At 55.5% G+C, this 20,320-nt stretch overlaps 1 protein-coding gene and 1 non-coding gene across 9 annotated transcripts in view; both read right to left on the bottom strand.

Moving 5' to 3' along the window:
* NSD2 (nuclear receptor binding SET domain protein 2) overlaps window positions 1-20,320 on the bottom strand; it is a 77,363-nt gene that overhangs the window by 5,206 nt on the left and 51,837 nt on the right. For 3 of the 8 annotated variants that reach the window (XM_032633396.1, XM_032633394.1, XM_032633395.1), the window contains exons 10-20: window positions 12,535-12,666; window positions 12,285-12,408; window positions 11,692-11,892; window positions 10,695-10,874; window positions 10,137-10,293; window positions 9,800-10,005; window positions 8,752-8,855; window positions 7,141-7,410; window positions 6,149-6,265; window positions 457-598; window positions 61-167 (exon numbers count right to left, since the gene is read on the bottom strand). In XM_032633396.1, the coding sequence (XP_032489287.1) occupies window positions 61-167; window positions 457-598; window positions 6,149-6,265; window positions 7,141-7,410; window positions 8,752-8,855; window positions 9,800-10,005; window positions 10,137-10,293; window positions 10,695-10,874; window positions 11,692-11,892; window positions 12,285-12,408; window positions 12,535-12,666 (1,740 nt within the window). Of the gene's footprint in view, window positions 1-60; window positions 168-456; window positions 599-3,538; window positions 6,266-7,140; window positions 7,411-8,751; window positions 10,006-10,136; window positions 10,294-10,694; window positions 10,875-11,691; window positions 11,893-12,284; window positions 12,409-12,534; window positions 12,667-18,442; window positions 20,093-20,320 lie in introns of those variants that run through there. The other 5 variants (XR_004350092.1, XR_004350093.1, XR_004350091.1 and 2 more) reach the window with 5 other exon arrangements.
* LOC116754834 lies at window positions 705-831 on the bottom strand. Its single transcript, XR_004350171.1, has one exon.

Raw genomic sequence — 20,320 nt, 5'->3', positions numbered from 1 at the left:
GCCTGGCCTCCCCTGCCGTCCTCGCCCCGCCCGGCAGACTCCGCTCCCGTCACCGCTCACCTTGGGCCTGTCCCCGAGGAACCCGCTGCAGTTGGAGGCCCCGCACCGACAGACTGTTTTCTCGTTGCCCAGACAGTCGAGGTTGTAGTTGAAGGTCAGCTCTGTCCCTGGGTGAGGGAGACAAGCCACACTGGGACACTGCCCTTCTCCCGACTCTGCCAAGAAGCCTGCCATCAGGTCTACGAGCCCTGCGCCTGTCAGCGCACCTGTACTGTCCCCGCACGGCTTTCGATTCCACGCTGCAAGGTGCACGTTCCAAACAAAACACAACTTCCAAATTGCCAGCCGCCCGCCCTCCCCGAGCCGGGCGGTCCGGCCACACACAGCATCGGACAAGGGCCCCTCCACCTGCCCGCTCGGCTGGGAGCCCCATGGGGAGCCCCGGAGGCACCGTACCTGCAGGAATGTCACACACGGCAAACAGGCCCACGCGCGTGTCACCGTTCACTGTCCACTTGAGGGTCTCACAGTTGGGCTGGCAGCTGTGATTCATGAACCGGGAATAGTTTCCTTTGGGGCCGGCATCGATTATACGGTCCTGTAAGGCACAACTCAAGTTTCAAGCAGCATCTACATACGTGGTCAACTCTCAGCCATCACGTTCTCATTCAAAGGGAACTGTCACCGTCGTGCTGGACAACTGGTGTTGTACTGAGAACCGTGGTCTCCCAGGTCCACTCAGATGGGACACCCCCAAACCAGTCCTGTTTCTCTTGCTCACGGAGGGCAGGCAGGTCACACCACACGGAGGGACCGAGCGCTGGTGAGCAGGGGGCAGTGAGCCGAGCTCCCCGACGTCGGACGGCAAGCGAGGGAGCCGGGCACCAACAGCCTGACAGAGGACAGGACCGACCGCTTACGACACAAACCGGCCAGCAAGTCGAGACAGCCCAGCGGTGGAGGAAACAAGGAGAACGTCCTGAGGCCACGAGGCCACACTGGCTGATGGGAGGGGGGCCAACCCCTGCGGCAGAAGCAGTCTTCAGACGCACCCGGGCAAAAGCGATGAGGGTCCCGCCTTCATGCTCCCGGGACTTGACCCCCCAAAAGGCAAGCACCTCTGTGTACGCGGAGATGTACTCCTATTGTGGCAAAACCCAGACGATGCAATCGCCCGGCATCAGGGAGCGGTGACCTCGCCTTCCTCACCCTAAGGGTCTCTCATCGACCGCGCGACCGCAAGGGACAGGAGAAAGACGTACTGGAGGCGGGAGAGCACTTAAAACTAGGCCACAGAAAGCATCACGGTCACGCGGTAACGCCACACGGGGTCTGTGAGTGGGGGACAGGACGTGTGCACAGGCACCCCAGGAGCGTGGCATCGAGACGCCTGCCAGGCTCCCCGGCCCTGGACGGGCGGCCCCAGGCGGGGCCCCGGTCACACGCTCCCAGCCGGACGCTAGCTGCTGCTCTGAAGGTGGACACGTCTCAGAAGCGCGTGCCCTGCAGCGTGCCCCTGCCTCACTGAAAGGAGCCACCGGACCTGCTCTGAGCAGCGGCAGCGGCTCCTCAGTGCCGAGATGCTGGTGCCCAGCCGTCCTCTCCTGATGAACCTGACGCTGCTTCCCGTTTCCGCTGTCGCACCGCTGCGGCCACGGGCTCTCTGCACGGCTTTCTCTTTGTGGTTGGCGCTAAGTCCATGCTGATTCTCTGCCCAGGACCTCTCGCTCCAAGACGTGAATCCACAGTAGACTTTCCCTCACTTGGCTGTCTCCTGTGCCTCCCTGAATTGTGGCTCTGGGGGTGTGGCTGCTCTGTTATTTGGGGCACACCCTGCAGGATGTATCCTGGTCCCTGGCGGCGCTTTTGACGTTAAAAGGCCTTCCTCTGTCTCACTGAATGCGCTGGGGCCCAAATTTTGCCTTGTCTGAGAACAATTCTTTTTTAATTTGACTTCACCTGACACACTTTTGTGCACCATTTTATTTTCAACTTTCAGGATCCCTCTGTTTCTTAGATACAGCAGAGAAATAGGCTTCGCTTTATGAACCAATCTGGAAATCTTTTAATAGATGAGTTAATCCAACTCCCTTTTACAAATATGACTCATGTTGGGCACAATTCTATCAATCTAATTTGCTTGTTTATTTGGGTTTTAAGCCTTTTGCTATGAAGTAATGGGGTTTTTTAATGATTGATTCTCCTGTTATGTTGGGAACTTTATTTTCCCTGCTGGCTGCCCTTTATCGAGGGCATCTCTGCCTGCATACAACGCCCGCAACCTCCTCTTGCAGTGGTCTCCCCTGACCCACCTCCATCCTTACAACCCAGTTTTCCGTGGCATTCTTACCTTAATACTTAAAAATGCTGAAAACTACTCGTACTTGGCTTATCAGCCTGACTCTCAGGCATCAGCATCAGAGGTGAGTTTACCTCACTCTCTGGCCTCCCCTCTGTTGCTGTCGGGAGTCACAGTTCGGCACAAATTCCCGACACCTGTACCACCACCAGTCGCTTTGCGGGGGTCACCTGGAACCCATCCTTCATCAGCTTCCCCCAAAGGACCGGTGCCCTCAGCTCCCGTGTCCACACCTGTCACTCTGACATCTACGTCTAAAGAACCAGTCGGCTGGAGAGAAAGTCTCCCGTTCACTCTTTCCTTGAGAACTTTATCAGTGCTCCTCTGTGCTCAGGCTCTGGATTCTGCCATGAGAAGCCTCGAGATGGCCTCACTTTCTTCCCCTTACAAGGAACTCAGTTTTCTGGCCGAGCTGGCCGAAGGGTTCCTTGCTATGTCCAGTAACTTTACTAAGGTATTTATCAGGTTGACCACTTTGGACGGACTGCCCCTGAAACACAGGGTATTCTTTCAATACCTAGACTCCCGTCACGCAGAGAGACCCTCCGCGGCCTGTCCCCCGGCCACGCTTTCTCTCTAACCTTCCTCTCTTTCCGCCGTGCCGTGTCCATCCTGCGTCTGCTCAGGTGCCGCTCCAGGCGGTTTAAGCTTCAGAGATGCTCTGGCTGCGGCTCGTTTCACTCTCAGTCTCTGAGTTCGAGGTCCAGCTCAGCTTGCTAAGTGGCCGTCTCTAACACCTTGTGCTTCAGAAGTGCACGCTGACTGCTGGGGCACGATGTCCCCAGCTCTGGCCGTGTCTCCCCAGCCGCAGGGAGGTTCTGCTGCTCTTTGTTGTCAGATCCTCTCGAAACGTGCTGGGGCTCCTGGAGCAGCTGCTGGCTGCATTCTGGGTGCCCTGTCTCTGGGCTCCCTGCTCTGTGGCCACCTGATGGCCCACAGCTCCCCAGACTCTAGAGCCTTGGGCCCCCCTCTCTGCCTCAGAGAAAGCTGCCTTACATTGGAAGACGGTCCTTCCGAGGCCTGTCACCACAGGTCCCCAGGACCCCACCCACCCCTCTTTCTCTGAGGCCCCCTTCTGAGACCGCTGGATATACATGTACTAGTTCATCCTCTTGTGCGACTGTCAGCAGTAAGGAGGCGAGTCGGGACCGCTCAGTTCTGCTGGGAGCAGGCACCTCGGGGGCGGGGGGGGGGGGGGGGGGGGGGCGCCTAGAGGCGGCGTCAACTCTGCAGCACCTCAGCCTCCGAGTCCCCTGCTCTCAGACAGCGTCTTCCGTCTGCTCGTGGGTGACGAGGTCCTTAGTTTCACTGAAGATGTACTTGGTGTATCTTTTTGTTGCTGCTTTGGAATTGAGCACCGCCATCTTCTACCAAGATCCTACGTATAGATTTTTTAATTTAATTTTTATAGATTAAGGGGCTTTTTGGCAGCGCCTTGTAGGATCTTAGTTCCTCGACCAGGGATCGAACCAGGGCCCTGGGCAGTGAGAGCTGAGTCCTAACCATGGGACTGCCAGGGAACTCCCTACCTCGTGTTTTCTGATTACTATCTTTTCTCCTTTTTTCCTCCTTCCTCCCTCACTTTCTATTGATGGAGACTCTTCTTCATGCATTTTTCCACTCTCTCACAAGGTGGAAGTTACACTTTCCATTCCTACTCATTCAGTCATTTCCTGTGTATGCCTGACAAAGCACGAGTTAGTGAAGTCTCCCCTCCATGCACACCAAACACGCAGCTCACACTGGCCTCGTCTCTCTTCTGACGCCCTCTGTGACTGCCATCCCGGCCCCGCTGCCCCGCATTCACCAGCACTCAGCACCTGTGACAGCCACACCCGCACGCGCGCCACCTCTTGTCCACCATCCTTCTCGCGCCTCACACGTAGCTTCTGAAGCCCCTGAAGAACCTCCTTTACTATCTCCTCCGCCACGTGACGCTGACGGTCAGCTCGCTTGGTCCCGGTCCGGAGGGTGCGAGGTGCAGGGTCGAGGGGTTTTCTCCCTGAGGAGTAGAAGTGTCCCTGGTTTCCGTCATACTAGGAGGAGGCTGACCATCCAACTGTCGTTCCCTGGAACATGCTCCGTCTTTTTTCTCTCTGTTGTCTTTTTTTCTTTTTTTTTTGGCTGCACTGCGCGACTTGTGAGACCTCAGTTCCCCGACCAGGGATCGAAGCTGGGCCCTCAGCTGTGGAAGCGCCGGGTCCTAACCACTGGACCCCCAGGGGAGTCCCTCTGTTGCTCTTCATCTTTGTGGTGTACGGCATCTTACAGGCTTTTTGTTTAAACAGCATGCCTACGTATGGATTTATTTTTATCTGTCCTGCCCAAAACTTGTTCAGCTTCAGCCATGAAATGATCCGTGTCACAGAGGTTCCATAAATTCTTTCTCCATCCCGCCTCTCCCCCAGGTCTCCCTCCCGTCTTCCTTCTGGAACATCTACTGAGCGTCTGTCTTCCCGTCTCTCGGCCTCTTTCTCCAGCCTCACCGCTCCATGTTCCCGTGCCGCGCGTCCAGACGGATTCGCAGATGCTCCTTCTGCTGCAGTCACTTCCCTGCTGCGGCCTAACTTGTCTTAACCCATCCACTGGGTTACTTTCAATGACTATATGTTAACTCCCAGTTTTAACTGTTGGTTCACATCTGCCTGATTTATCCCTCAATGTCTTGTTCCTGTGTCTCTAAACCTCCTTTTATGGCTTTAACCATCTGTAACATGTTTATTTAATCCTTTCTTTCAGATTTAATCTTACCCCCTCAGATTCTCACCGAAGCTAAGCCTTCTATGTGAGGGTCTGCTTGCGGAGATCCTGTTCTGTTGCGCTTGTACACGTGTAAGGAGGTACGGCTTATCTTTTACTCTTGCAGGAAATGGATGAGGTATGAATTGTTTCAACGTCTCATGCGTCATGGAATTTCTCTTGGCTTCAGCCAGGTGCCCTCGGTGAATTATCATTTCAGGGACTAATTTGTATGTTAAGTGACAACCTGGCATTTTTCACAACATGTAAGTAGTTCAAACTTAAGACGCCTAAACACAGGAAGGCATAGGCCTAGGGTTCCCATTTCTAATCAAATAACCCCCCTCACCGCCACCACCCAAAAATGAGGGGGGATGGCAGAGGGTACGTAAACTCGCCACCTCCTGGGGTTGTGTCTCCTTGGAGCGACCAGAAGGGGCCTTTCAGCTGGGCATCCAGTGTCCCGGACGTGCCCGCTCTTCTCCACCCGCACGTGTTGACAAATCGTCTTACCCAACTGCTGAGAATGCTGACCCCTCCAGCAGACAAATGTTCACAAACCTGGGCTTCAGACACCTAACAAGCAGCCCAGAAGACTCCACTATGTACCTGGAAGGATGTGCAATTCCCCTAACCATGCTCTTCTCTGACCCTGGGAAAGACTGTTCAGTGTGCCCGTCACGCATCAGAGGGACACGTGACGCTCCAGGAAGCCCCGCGCCAAGAGCCGGTCACCCTGGCCCTCAGGCGGTGGCCAGAAGACACTGCGCTAAAGGAGACAAGCACAGGTGCCTGAAACACACCTACGCAGACGACGTGACAGCGTCACCTGGTGTGCAGTCTGACGTCACAGGAAGCCCCGTGCGGACAGACACGGGCCCTGAAGACGCAGCGTGTTACCTTGTCTATGGTGAGCAACAGACACGGGCCCTGAGGACGCAGCGCGTTACCTTGTCTATGGTGAGCAACAGACACGGGCCCTGAGGACGCAGTGCGTTACCTTGTCTATGGTGAGCAACAGACACAGGCCCTGAGGACGCAGTGCGTTACCTTGTCTATGGTGAGCATGTAGAAGTGGGTGATGTCGTTCTCGTGTGCGCGTCGGATCCTTGCCATGCACTCCTCCTCGTCGATGAGCTCCCCCACGTACTCATTCACAAACTCTCCCTGGAAACCAGAAGAGTGCGCTGCTGATGACCAATGGCCCGGCCGCGCCTCAGCACTGGGGCCCAGAGCCCACGCCAGGAGCAGGCGTCGGGCAGGGGGCTCGCCAGGTCCCTGGACGTTACGGCCAAGTCGGGCGATTCTACGCGTGTCTCGTGGAGGCTGTCACTGAAGCCTGTACCTGAGCCTTCTTCTGGAAGCAGCAACGCGCTAACCCTTGCTTCCCAGCACTCCCGTGTCTTGGGGGCGCTTGTAACCGTCAGCCCCCAGCTCCCACAGAAGCCGCCCTCACCGCTCGACCTCCCCAGCAGAGACAGAGCAGGCGTGGAAACACTCCCACAAGCTCTCCTGCCAGAGCCCGGATGAACCAGCCGGCAAGGCAGGTGCAGGAACAGGGCTGCTGGGGTTTTTCTCGGCGCTGCTGGGATCAGCCGAGCACAGTCCTGGGTCTGAGGCTGCCGCGCTCGCTCGCTGCATCCAGCACGCATCCCGCCATTCAGCCTGCAAGCGGAGACAGGCTGCGCGTGGTCCCTGTCACCTTCCGACAACCTGGTCCCACACCGTCCCAGGACGGCCCCCACGGGAGCTGCGTCCACGACGCTCTGCTTGGCGACCCTCCTGGCTGCCCTGCTAAGCAAACCTTTCCCTTCCCAACAGCAGCCGTCAGAGTTCTGACTGAAGGCACGTTTCAAGGAATTTAAGGGTTTCACTCTGATAGATATCTTTCATGGAATGTTTTACAATCCTCAGTTGTAACAACTCAAAAACTGTTTTCGAAATACTGTTCTCACATGAGTGCAAAAGCACCACGGGCAAAGCCAAGTCCGAGGAAGCGGCGAGCGAGCCCTGGGGACGGACACGCGCGCGCGCACACACACCTTCCTGATGTCCCTCTTGGCCACCAGGCCCCAGCCTTTGCCGTCCGTCTTGATGATCTTGGTCTCGGGGTACTGGCGCTTGGTGAAGCACTGGTTCTGGCAGGACTCGCCCGCGGGGCACACCTGCGGGTGGCACTCGAACATCAGCATGCGGTTCAGACACTCCGAGTCGGAGCCGCAGGGGTTCTCGTCGGTGGGCTTGCAGTTGCACTTGGGGATCTCAGAGATGTCCGCCGTGTGGATCTGCACTTTCCCATAAGGCTTGTTCACCTGCAGGCGAGAGCCGCTGCCTCAGCCCACTCGCCCCCGAGCGCTTCCAGAATCCCGGCGGCCGCGCCCGCCCCACCCACCCAAGCCTCCCGGCGGCCTTTCGGACTCGGGCCAAGTGGGGACACGGCCGGGAGGCAGGCGGAGGCGGGCCCAGCCCTGCCCTGGGAGCTTCGCGAGGTGGGCTGCAGGGCAGTCCCCCCAATACCCCGTGCTGGCTCATCCTAGCACTGTGTTCTTCGTTCATCCGAGAGCCAGGCTGTGGTCGGAGGAGAGAGAACCGCACGGGACCGCTCAGTGACGCGGGGCACCCAGCCAACACCACGAGACCTGATCCCCTCGCAGACCCCCTCACCCAGCGCACAGAGGCACCCAAGGAGGCGGGCACACGGCGGCCCCACCCTCATCAACGCACAGCTCCTTGTTAAGAAACCAGAGCAAACGATAAAGCAGCAGCGAGAACTGAAAAGAAACTAAAGCAGAGATGAGCAGCTCTGGGGAAACCGTGGTGAGAGACGCCCTCTTCCCCACTGGGGGAGAGACTGCAGTGATGCCAGCGTGTTGGGGGAAAATCCGGAATAGGCCTCAGGAGTCCCAGTTTCATGCTCTCTGACCCAGTAATTGCATGGCTGGGAACTCATCCCAAAGAAAAGACTAAACACGCATTAGTAGAGGGAATGCTTCCTTCACACAGACATTGACTGCAGTCCAGATTTTAGGAGCAAAGACTGAGCCCCTGAGCTGCCAGAAGCTGGCCAGCACACGTCGAGAGGCCGCGGGGCCCCGGACAACAGGGTGCCGGTGCACCGGCTTGCCAAGCGTGGTCGGCTGCGGGGCTCCAGGCCCACGCACTGGGGAACACGGCCCCTGCCCTCCCTCCTGCGCTCCCCACACCCAGAGGCGGAAGGGCGCTCTATCAGGGGTTCCGGCCGCGCACTGGCCTGGGGGGGCCACCGCTCCTCTGAGCCTGTCTGCGGCACTTGGTGACGGCGTACGTGGTCTGGGAGGTCGGCCTGTCCCTCTGCCCCTCCTGCCCCAGGCAGCCTGGCCAGGACTGTAGTTCTAGCCCCCGCTGACCAGCAGGCTGAGCCTCACCCGGAGGCAAAGCAGAGACCGCCTGGGCAGAGACCCCTGCCCACACCCCGTGCCCCCGTGTGGCAAAGGACACGCCGGGTGGCGACGGCATCTTCTCCCCGCCTAGGACGCCTCGTGCAGCTGTCCTGGGCACAGACCCTCGCTTCCGGCCAGCCTCCTGGCCGCCGAGCCCAGCCTGGGGAGGAAGAGTCCGCGGGCCTGAGAGCGACTCACCCCCACCCCCTGCCCCAGCGCCGCCAGGATAGTCACCTTGATGTGCTTGTAGGGCGGGGGCCTGCGCGCGCTCTCCTGCGTTTCTCGGGCTTCCCTTTGAAGTTTGATTTCACGGAAACGAGCTTCGGCTTCTTGCAGTGCTAAAAAGTCAACAATGTGTGAGTGAAGGATTTTAGCAAACCAACACACCCGCCCTTTACGCTCTGTATTTTAACCGTTTAGTCTAAACTTCCAGCTCACTGCTAAGTGTTGTCTGCGGTTTCCTTCAGACCAGAGGTGGGCCGCACGGCATCCACACAGACGGGAGCTCGGGGACGCCTGCTGGCTAGAGAACCCGGGGGCAGCTCGGTGGGGCCTCTCGGCGAGGGAGCGCGGCGCGTCCGCCCTCCGCACCTGCCAGCCGACCCTAAGCCCCCACATGCGTCCACGTCCGGCGACCTCCCTACGTAACAATCCTTGAGAAAGCTGAGGGGTCAGCTGTGCGGAGGCCCCAGGCAAGCAGAGGGCCCGCGGCCACCTCCCCGGAGGGGGCGAGGGCACAGGCCCCACTTCCCCACCGTCCTCACTTGCCGCCCGTCCCGTCCCCTCTGGTCGACCGAGCGAGACCTGCGTGCCGTCTTCTCTGTCCCCACCCAGGCTGTGGAGTTGGGGGCAGGGCGTCCTGTTGACCTGCCCACACCTGCCCCTCCGGGCACCTGAGTGTCTGCTCATGGGCAAAGGGAGCCCGCAAGCCCGTGCCCAAGGCCCGGACCGCAGGCCAGTTTCCTGCACGCCGCCATCTCACGTAAAGGCAAGCGGTAAGGGATTCCTGGAAATTAGTACGCAGATAATTTCTTAAAAATAGCTTTAATGCGTGTTAGTGAAAGTCACCACAGATCATTGTTAGAAAAGTCATTAAACAGTACCTCTTACCCTCTGCTTCAACAAACCGGTCTACAGACCTACTTTTTTCTAACGTAAAGTACAGCCGGAATGCTGAGTCCAGCAGTTTTCTACAGAGGTCAAACATTTGGAAGCAGAAATGAGGCCTGGCAAGGGCACCCGAGCGCGCTGTCTCCGACCACCTGGGAACCAGCCTCCGTACCGTTTTTGAAGACTCTTCCGATCCCGCTGACCCCCTGGTAGCGGCTGCCCCGGTCCCCCTCCATGTACGGGAACACTCGCGCCTGATGCGTCCAGTAATAATCTTTAGACCCAAAGAAAAACACAGGGAATTCTCCAATCTCGTGCTTCATTTTCTGAATATTTGGGGGAACATTTTTGGGATGGCAAACTTCTGCCGGCCACCATCTATTATAAATATTAAAAACAGGATTCACAGACTCTTCAGAGAGAGTGACAGTAATTTCAATGCGTTAAGTTCTGTAAAGTAAAAGAAGACATTTGAACAAGGAAAGAGGGGCAGGCGCCTCCTCCCACACCTGTAGTTCCCCAGCTTCACCCAGATGATGTCCTGGAAGTGCAGCTTCTTCCCGGCCCTGCAGTCGTTGCAGAACCAGCTGCCGTCGGGCATCTCGATGTTCAGGCAGTCGGGGTGGAAGGCCGCCGGGCAGGACTCACAGCACAGCAGGCTTCCCCCTGCACAGAGGGCGCCGTTTAGCCGCCACCCCCCGCCCCGCCCCGCCCCGCCCCGCCCCGCCCGGCTCAGCCCCGCGGCCTTCCCAGTCTACAGCTCTTACCCTCTGACCCTCAGACAGTAGCTTAAAGAGTCACCTGCAGGTTAACACAAAGCACGTTTTGTTTTCACCACTAACGATGCCCCACAAGCCTGTGAAACGGTCACAGTCAACTCAGAGGTCCCACGTATGTGACTCTACATGTGCAAGCACGGGGCGGCGGCAGGAGGGTGGAGAGCCAGAGCCCGAAAGGCACTGCAGCCGGGCCCACCCTCGGCCCTGGGAGCGCCGGGAGGAGCAGCGCCCTGACCGTCCAGATGGACCCGATGGAACCGCAGGGCCGGACGCAGGCGGGCTCCTCACCTTTGGAGCACACGAAGCACCAGCTCACGTTGACATGGGCGTGATGCCTCTTGCCCTTCCGGGCAGTGAAGTGATTCGTGCAGATGACACTGTTGGACGCGATCACCGAGCATCCCGCCGCCAGACACGCGTCCCCACCATGGTAGGCGACCGGGCATCGGACACACCGCATCATTTTACCTGGAGAAGGGGAGACACCCCAGAGCCCAAGGCACTGAGCAGAGCACCCCAAGGAACCAAGCCTCCACAGGGCTTGCAGGGCTGCTGCGGAAATACACTGGAAGCAGTTGATGAAAAAAATAACTAGAGTGGGAGGGTAAGGATATTTATTAGACGTCATGAAAACACCTTTCCTTAAGGCGACGGTGCTTCTAAACGATGTCAGAAAACCGTCAGGCATTTAAAACGCTGTTTTCTAAAATGAGGTCAACCAGGGTTTCTCGGCCTGGGCACTGCTGGCCCAGCGGGGGCCCGCGGGGCCGTCCTGTGCACGGGACGGTGTTTAGCAGCACCCCGGCCTCTACCCGCTGGGCGCCAGCAGATACCCCGCAGCATCTCCAGACACGGCCGTGTGTCCCCTGGAGGGCCGGCTGAGAACCGCTGGCGTCAGGAAGCAGAGGTAACCCGCCACCCCCAATCCCACAGACCTAACGTGACATAACGTAGATGTGACTGGATTTTAAAATATTTTTCTCGCACGTGAAGGACCATTAAAGCCAGAACAAACAGAATCCATCAAAATGGCTCAAAGGCCTCCCGCTCCTAAAGCCAGGGATCTTTAAGACGACACTTAGGGCAGGAAGGAAGGAGAATATCAAGAAAGACCCTAACCACCCCCACCCACCCATCCCCACCCCGTGTGGAGTCAGTGACGGGAGAACCACCAACCGTTCCTCCAAATCCACATCAGGGGTGACAGGCCTGACAGCCCCTGCCTGCCCTCTACGCGCCCGGGACCGCGTCAAACCGGCACGGAGGCTCTCGCTCGCGTCTGTACCTTTCGACGGCCTTGGGTTCGAGGGGTTGGAAGCATGGCAGCTCAGGCAGCTGTGCAGAGGGCAGCGGAAGCCCCGGCTCTCGAACACCGTCAGCGGGAACTTGCGCACGCAGGCCTCGTGGTAGAACTTCCCACACTGTGACACGACGCAGCGCTTGACGTCAGTCTTGCTCTCCTTACACACGAAACACGAGTGAATCCCTGACGGGGTCGGAGGGGCGGAGAGAGGGGCACAGAACAGGACCTGAGCTGCAGCTCCTCGTGGCTGGAGCACCGGCTCCTCCTTCAACCCCACCGGCATCTGAGCCCCGGCTCGGCCGCAGGGACAGGCTCATCTGACCAGGCGGGGCACATCCTCAAACGAGCGAGGAGCTCTGGGGAAGGGGCTCCTCCCAAGAAAGGCTCCCACCCTCCCTCCGAGGGCAGCAGACCAACTGCAGAGGTGCCCCACGGCCGGCCCCGGGGGCTCCCGGGAAGGCTCCGGGTGTCCTCCCGACACGGCACCAGTTGTGAAGAGTCCGGCCAGGGGACGGGAGGTGGACAGTGACCTCAGCCGAGAGCCGGAGCACACGGCGGGGCGGGGCGGGGCGTACCTGAGGTGCACTCGCTGCACGTGAGCCTCCCCTCCGGCCTCCGGGAGAGGCCCAGGCAGGCCAGGTGGAAGGCGCCGCAGCAGGGGCCCTCGCACAGCACCAGGCTGCCCGGCTTCTCGCACAGCTGCAGGCGACAGGGGCGCAAGACCAGGTGTGAGAAACAAAACTCCACGCAATCCCCCGACCCCCAGGGCTCTGGGGCCCTGGCTGAGGGGAGGGAGGAGGGCCGACGAGGCCGCCCGCCCCTCACCTGACACACGTGCTCCTTCTTGGCGGTCACTCCTCGTTCAGACCTCTTAGACGAGACGGACAATTCGGTCTGGGTTTCGTCCGCACTCTCGTCTGGGGACTCCGGGGGCTCGTCTCCGGGGCCATCCGAGACCTGGGAGGAAAGAGGCGGACGACAGTTCACAGTGGCCGCCAGCAGCCCCGCCAGCTCCCCTCACACGCGGCCACCACTGGTGTCCGTGACAACACACTTGCCGATAAGCTGTGTACAAATTCGGAAACGGGCTCCAACCCGCTTGATTTTTGGTACACAATGTGCGCAAGGGGCACAAGGCTTAACAGCCTCTCCCCATTCCTTAGAAGTGAAGTAACTTTTATGAAAACCCAATTTGGTCTAGTAGGTGACCTAAGACGGGCTTGGGGACCCAGAATCTTGGCTTTTCTTACCCGATCTGCTAAAGGTTCAACTACCTTAAGGGAAGGGAAACAAGTTAACCTCCAACACGCTTTTGTGTCAAGTGCAGGCCTTGGTGGCGCGATCGTGTCACTCCGGCCGTGGTCGGACGGTCGGCGACCCGGGACGCGCGTGCTCACCGAGGTCAGGAGCCGGTCTTCCAGACTCATCGCACCCGTAACTGACCGCCCGCCCGTTCGCCTCCCCCCACGGGGACAGGTGGGGAGGGGGCACACGCTGCCGCCTGTGCCCACGGCAGTCCGCGCGACAGGCGGAGAGACGGGGACTCGGAGCAAATGCGGTGACTCACGGGCCGTGTTCCGTCCGTCTCGCCTTCATTTACCAGCGATGAGTGAGGCCAGGCTACAGCCTCCCCTCATCACTGTACACGGCTTTTTCCCTCACTTGACCAGCAATAGCAAATCTTTAAATAGAAATCAATAAATCTTTAGTCAGAAAACTTTCTCATTTATAAAATTCAGGTTTGTTTAAAGCCTACAAACACATTTGGTATTTACGTGATGTTTATCAAATAAATGTTGAAAACTGAATTTCTCAACAGAGCAAACGTATAAGCTGCATTTCCTGTACACCTCAATGATCACAGCAACCAGTAAGTATGATCTAGGCTTGCTGTTTGCCAGTGAACACAAAGCTAGAAATTGAATCGGGCCACACTGTTTTTAAAAAAAAAACAACACCAAAAACAAAAGAAACCCCAGCAGCCCATTTACCCAATTCTGTAGCCTCACCAGTGAAATGTTCCCAGATTTACCTCCCTGAAATTACAGGGAGCAGCAGAAGGAAAACCCCTGATAAAACAAAGGGGTTTTTGCTGACTTAGAACCTGGTGTCAAAGTGGGCTGACTTTTTCGAGGGATGTGTTGGCTGACTTGGCACCGGTGGCAGGGTGACGGGTGTGTGGGCCACCGTGCCAGCCTGGACGCTCTCCTAGGCTTGACAGCGTGAACGGCACTAAAGCACAGGTCTCAGCCCGCTGCCGCGAGGCTGCCCAGTGGAGCCCTCCCCTACGGCTCACCTCCTAACCCTCCACACTGACACCCGAAAGAAGGCAGTAAACTGGAAGACTGCTCTGAGTTCAAACCCCAATTCAACGTGTCCGTCAGATGCAGGGTCACAGATGGGGGCGAGCACCTGAGGCGAGTCTGTAGCAGGTGCTGGGGCAGCTGGGCACCGGGAAGGGCAGCAGCCCCGCTGGCCCCGGTCCCACTAGGCCGCCTGAGAACCGAGGCCCAAAGAAAGGGCCTTCACGTGGGCTCCAGGGAAGAGCCCGGTGCCCGACCCACCAACCCAGGTTCTTCCCTCAACGTGGCTGCAACAAATTTAAAAGCTAAAAAAAAGAAAAAGGAAAAAAGAGAAAGAAAAAATGCACGGAGAGAAAGACAGAAAACACAGACCAGTCCTGGGTCAAAGGAAGGAACAGCACCTTTTATTTAAGATTTACAGAAAAAGTGAGCACGTTTCCACTTGGAGATATTTCCTAAATTAACAAAGTCTGGTTTGAGGAAATAAACACTGAATACATATTTTGAATGGAAGTATAAATGTTCACGACACACACGAGGCGCATGTCCTGATGGGTCTAAGATACACACACAGCATCAGACCTTACAACAGCACAGTCCGTGACAGGCGCGGGAGGGTCCAGCTTCCATCCCACCGCACCCCTTCCCCGCGACTCAGCGGACCCCTAGCACACGGCCGGCCGGGGGTCTGAGGGCAGAGCGGGCGGGCACCTGGCTCCGGCTGCAGGCTCCACCTCCACGTGCACCAGGGGCCGGTACTTACTCGGAGATGCGTTTGTGAAAGCGACACATTCACCTGCACGGTCCCAACACAGTCCCAAATCTCAGGCTACGACCTCTACGGTCTATTCCATATCCAATAGGATGCATTCGGAAAGAGAAAAACGCAGTGACTGAGTGGACGGACGCGGACTGCCGGGCACTTCCCGCCGCGCCCGAATCCACCAGAGCCATGCCTGCGGCTGCTCGACCAGCAGCTTAGCTCCTGACTTTCCAGTTTCCTCCAGTCTGAAAATACTCTACTCTACTCAGTACGTGACAGCACGGAACTGCCCGTTTGCCTCAGAAATACATTCCTCTACGGGCAGAGAATGCGGTCTCCGTGATCATTACAGGGATTTTTCAGGATGATTATTAACGAACATAATGTAACCTAGTGAACACATTTAAACCGACTTTGAGAAGCGACTTGTGCGAATCCCAGGCAGGTCCCTCCCTGCCGGGGCTGGAGAGCAGTCCCCTACGCCTCGGACAGTTACAGTGAGGTTCAAATCTTTTAACAAAACACATCCCTTCACAAGTTGAACACTACATCATTTTAAAAATACAATTACAGACCTTGAACAACAGATATTTCTATAAACCAACATTACTTTTATGTTTAAGTTACGCTTTTGTAAAGGAAGAAACAGGTAACTAGAAGTGTGTTCACATAGGATTTTGGATTGACAAATGATACGAATCCCGTGCCCAGGAGAGTTAATGAGCTTAAAGTCAAAAGACTGATCTCAAACAGGTCTTCCAAGTCAATATCACAGTGAAATATTAGGGTGGGATTAAAGTAATTTGCAAATTAGTCATTCACACCTGAAATACTACAATTCAAACAAAAGTTATTGAACTTGTATTAAAGCAACCCCTCTAGATGACACAGCTCGACCCTTCCTAGCTGCCCCCGAAGTCCAGGTCCGAGTCATGGGAACACACCCTGGCTCTATCCTCACACCCACCTTCTAACCAGGCAGCCCCTGTGAGAACCGACAGCCCCAGGAGGTGACAGTGAGAACCACGTGGTGACCAGGCAGGCCGTGGGGCTGCCGTTCCAGACGCAAGGCCAGCCCTCGTCACAGATAAAATGAGTCTCTAAAATGTCCTATCAACCCAACATTGTCCCAACTGTGTCCCCAGTGGGGGCTGTCCCACAGAGAGTGACCTACAGAGGGGAGCTGGGGAGGGGCCTGGCTGGTGGCTGCAGGCGCCAGTGCTGAGCGAACCACCCCACCCCCAATGATGGGCTGGGCTGCCCTCCCCAACCTCAGCCGTTTCTGGAAGGTGCAATATGCCCCAGACGGTTAGCACATGCTTCAAAACACATGCCAAAGAATTATATGCAAAACCCCAACACCTACATTCAGGCCAGAAAGAACTGTAGCCGTGGATCTACCAGGTAAGCAGGTAGCTACAAAGGCATCTCACAAGATGAGGCCTGTCTGGTTCCTAAACAGACACTGAGCAGGCGGGAGGGCCCCCCAGCGTGTCCTCGCTGGTGGAAATGCCCAAAGCGAGTGGCCCCTGACCCCGGCAGTACAAGCAACAAGATGGAGGGATGCAAGGCATGTGTTTGTTACCTGCAAAGGACACCCAACTTCCCATCACTGGCAAGTAAATCAGCACTAATTTCTAACATTCTAGGTAAAACAGCAAAAACAGTACTTAAAAGGATGAAAATCAATTTCACTGACCGAAAATCCTAAAATATACAGGAGTCAGCATATTTCTTAAAAAAAAAAAAAAAAAGGAAAGCCAATCATAGATTTGACAGCATTTTGAGAAACCTTTCTTTTCTAATAAGATAGTGATATTTCGGTTCTTTCAGCATTAGACTATAATTTAGATTCATAATCTAAAAGATAAAACTGAGTCCTCAACAATTACTACTTCTGTTCACAGGTTTCTAAAAGCTGAGGTGGTGAAGCTGTTGATTTTAAAGCAGAAATGCTAGTTCCACACTAAGTCAAGGCTGCTCTCACACATCCACGTACAAACGACCAGCCGTGACCAGAACAACGTTCAACGTGAACTAACACCTGAAAGGAGCAGAGGAGCTTCGGAAAGGAGCTGAGTCAGAAACAACCAAATGGAAAAGGGATCAGGCACACTTGCCAAAGTCACAGTGACTGTACTCCCCAGCTCCCCTTTCAGACAGGAGTCCCTCCTGGGCCGGGGGTGGGGGGGTGCCTTCTCGCCCACCTGGGGCCACACGAGGCCTCGCCCAAGCCAGCCAAGAGTCACCCTCCAGGCAAGCACTGCTCCTTCTACTGGACTCATCCAATGGACAGAGGACGCTCCTTTATTTAAAACACTTACTACACTGCTACTGATATGATGAACAAAATCTCAGCTCTTCATCTGCCACAGTGGGCCCAACGTCCGCTTTTGGTGGAGAACCCTAATTTTAAGCCCACACCTGGGCACCTCTTATGTTTTCGGAAGTAGATGCTAATTTACAGTCTGGCTTTTCGTTAGAACATTTCTAAGACAGACTCGATAGGTATGAGAGTCACCCCCAGTCTGGCCACGCTCACACAACCCAGACCTAACCCTGGGGGAGCAGACCAGGGCCCAGGAGACCGAGAGGGGCGGCAAACCTCGCCTTTCCGCTGTCCTCTCCTCCGGTGTATTCAGCTGCTCCCGTCCCCTACCACGGCAACCTCTTGAAATGGCCAACCCCGCCCCCCGCCCCTCTCCCCGGCCCTGAGCACTCCACTTGAAACGTTCCTGTGGTTCTGCGTGGACTTCCCACAAAAACCACGGCATCAAGCACAGCTAACGCTGGGACGGGGACCTCACAGAGACCACCCTGGGAGCAGGCTAACCCTCCCGCACTCACACACGGCAAAGAGCCACCCTTTTGCCTTACGTTTCTGAAACTTCGCTTCCTTGTGAAACTTCACTTAGGTTTCTTGTCGGTTTTTAGGAATATCCTCTTTAAAATAGTGAGGTTACTTTCAGTTGGGAGGTATAAATGTGCGAGATACTAAAGAGAGGACTGAGAGGCAGCCTCACCTAAGTCCCCCACAGCTGAAGACTCTGGGAAAGGTGCACAAGGAGACAGGAGTCCGGGGAGGCAGTGGGAGCAGCTCTACCCGACACGGCACGGGCCCTGGGGGGCCGCTCCGGTACTGCGGGCTACCTTCATCTCTGGAACAGCTACCATCTCAGCTTCTGTACACTCAGACATGTGTCCGCCTGTGGCCTCCCGTTTTGTTCCAGAGGCCCTCCTCGCAGCCACCTCCCCACCAGGCCCAAGCGTGGCACGTGGAAGGAGCGGTCACGGCAGTGACTCTGTGCATGGTATAGCCAGTCACCTCAACAACTGTCAGCTCAAATGACCGAAGACCAGGGTGAGTCAGCATTACTCTGACCTTAGGAGATGAAGACATTCCGCGATAAACAGCAGCACAATGACTCTGTACTCCTGCAGACAAACTCCTGCCTGACCCTAAGCTCTTTCAAAGCGGGAGCCCCTTCCACTCCCCTCCTTCGGGAAGCTGTGGGCAGGCCCTCTCGGGAACTCTGCCCCCCACCAGCGCTCCTCAGCGAGACCACAACAATGCTGACTACATCTGCCTCTGCCTGCTGGGCACCTTCCCCCCCCCACCAGCGCTGAGACACACTGCGTCGCCCCCTCCCCCTCTCCTGCACGCACCCCTATTTACTCAGCTGAGGCTAAGTCTACGCTGCTCCTGTGGACACAGCATCGAGTCATCCCCATCAAAAAGGAAGGCGCCCCTTTCTCTGCTGGCTCCTAACCCACCCATCACGTGTCGGTCGCTGGCTGGCTACCAACTCAAAATCCATCATGCCATAATTTCAAACAAGTCTCTTAATCCTGACTGTCAAAGGCCTTCCAGGCTCGAGTCTTTACTTTGGGTAATGGCTTCTTGAACTAGGGTCATTTTTGCACCACCGTTCTTCCACATTTTAAAATTTAGTGACTGGTTCTCTGAGAACCCTCATCAGTCCCGAGCTCCTCCACGTCCCTTAGGGACAGCGTGACTGAGGCCGTCCTGGAGGCCCCGTGTCCACGGAGTCTGAGCAGAGTCGCGCCCCCAGCCACAGTCCAGGACCCGGGAGCATCAGTCAAGCCCGGCGCGTGCCGCTTCGAGGGTTACTTTATCCCCACGCGCACCGTGCAGTCAAGAGGACTGCTTTGCATGCCGAAGCAAAATTTATACTTTTGGATAAAAATGGAATGATGGTGATTTTATTATTTTTATTGTCATAACCATTATTGTCACAACCACTAAGTCCTTGCAAGGCGCCAGGCACCCCAAGTGTTTTACATGCGTTACACTACTTAATGGTTTAGAACACAAGTATTAGTGAGAAACTCTCATTAAAGGAAAAACACACCTGAAGACTCCACTCGGAATGAACCGAGCGCTACCGGCCTGGTAACGTGAAGAGCCCTCCCGCCTCTATGACCTGAAGGGCACGGAGGCCTTTCCTGACCATGCAAACATGCGGACACCCTGGGGCACACCAGGTGGTCACCCAAGATTGAGACATTTAATATAATGGCTCATGTTCTACAAAAGCAACCAATGAAGAGGTTGGTGTAAACAACCTGATTATAGGACCCCCCTAGATAAGGGTTATTGAATCAAAAGAGTTAAATGGTTCACAATGATACTGTAAATGACATTTTTTTCCTACAAATTTACTATAGCTAGTGTCATAGTAAAACTGTTTAGTAAAAAAAGACAGAATCAAAAGTCTTCCTGCCTTTTATGTTGGAAATTAGTTTACTATCTACAGGATTGAATACATTCCATTAGCAACGAGAACAGTCGACGAGGACTCTTTTTAATGTGTGCTGTTTGTTCGTTTTTGAAGGTACAGGTGCTGACATTTTTTTCAATAAAAATTCAGTTTAGTTATGAACTAGAGGAGAAAAACGACCTCTAACAGGATGAACCTCTTCAGTGTGCTGTCCTTGTCACACGCCCAGGACAGCCCCTGATCGAGGGCATCCTTTCAACTTGAAATCTACATTGACCACTGGAATATGAATGTGTTTCTGTTATGAGATGAATGTGATTGGTTAAATGGCCTTGATTAGGTATCTTACCTTGGTCTTAAAATTTGTTATCTGTTTTCTTCATTGTATGTGTTATTAATACCAGTAAAAACAGATTATCACACATCTTCCATAACTGATTGTGAAAGGAATGCCACTGAGTGTGGACGATGACACGCCGCCTGCAGCAGACATCTTGGAAAATTACATCATTTTAAGTGCAGTACAGAGCAGCTGAGTTCAAATCCAACTTGGCTGATGTGGGCTCCCATAAAAGCTGTTACCAGTAAAGGCGAAAAAAATAAGAATTTGCTCTACTAAGGGAATAAGAAATGAAATTACAAAACACTTAAATCACATTAATTACTTCCCAGGCCTTTGTCATGCAAGTGTGTGATTTTCATCTGTCCGCCTCATTAGGGGATGCAGTACTGCTATGGAATAACTATTCTAATGTAACACCTTGTTTGAGAGGAATTTAGACCACAACACGACCTAAAATGTC

The sequence above is a fragment of the Phocoena sinus genome, chromosome 5 (genome assembly GCF_008692025.1).
Source record: "Phocoena sinus isolate mPhoSin1 chromosome 5, mPhoSin1.pri, whole genome shotgun sequence".
In the NCBI taxonomy this organism is placed as follows: Eukaryota; Metazoa; Chordata; class Mammalia; order Artiodactyla; family Phocoenidae; genus Phocoena; species Phocoena sinus.
The sequence above is the reverse complement of the archived record's forward strand: the minus strand, read 5'-3'. Positions and strand labels throughout refer to the sequence as shown.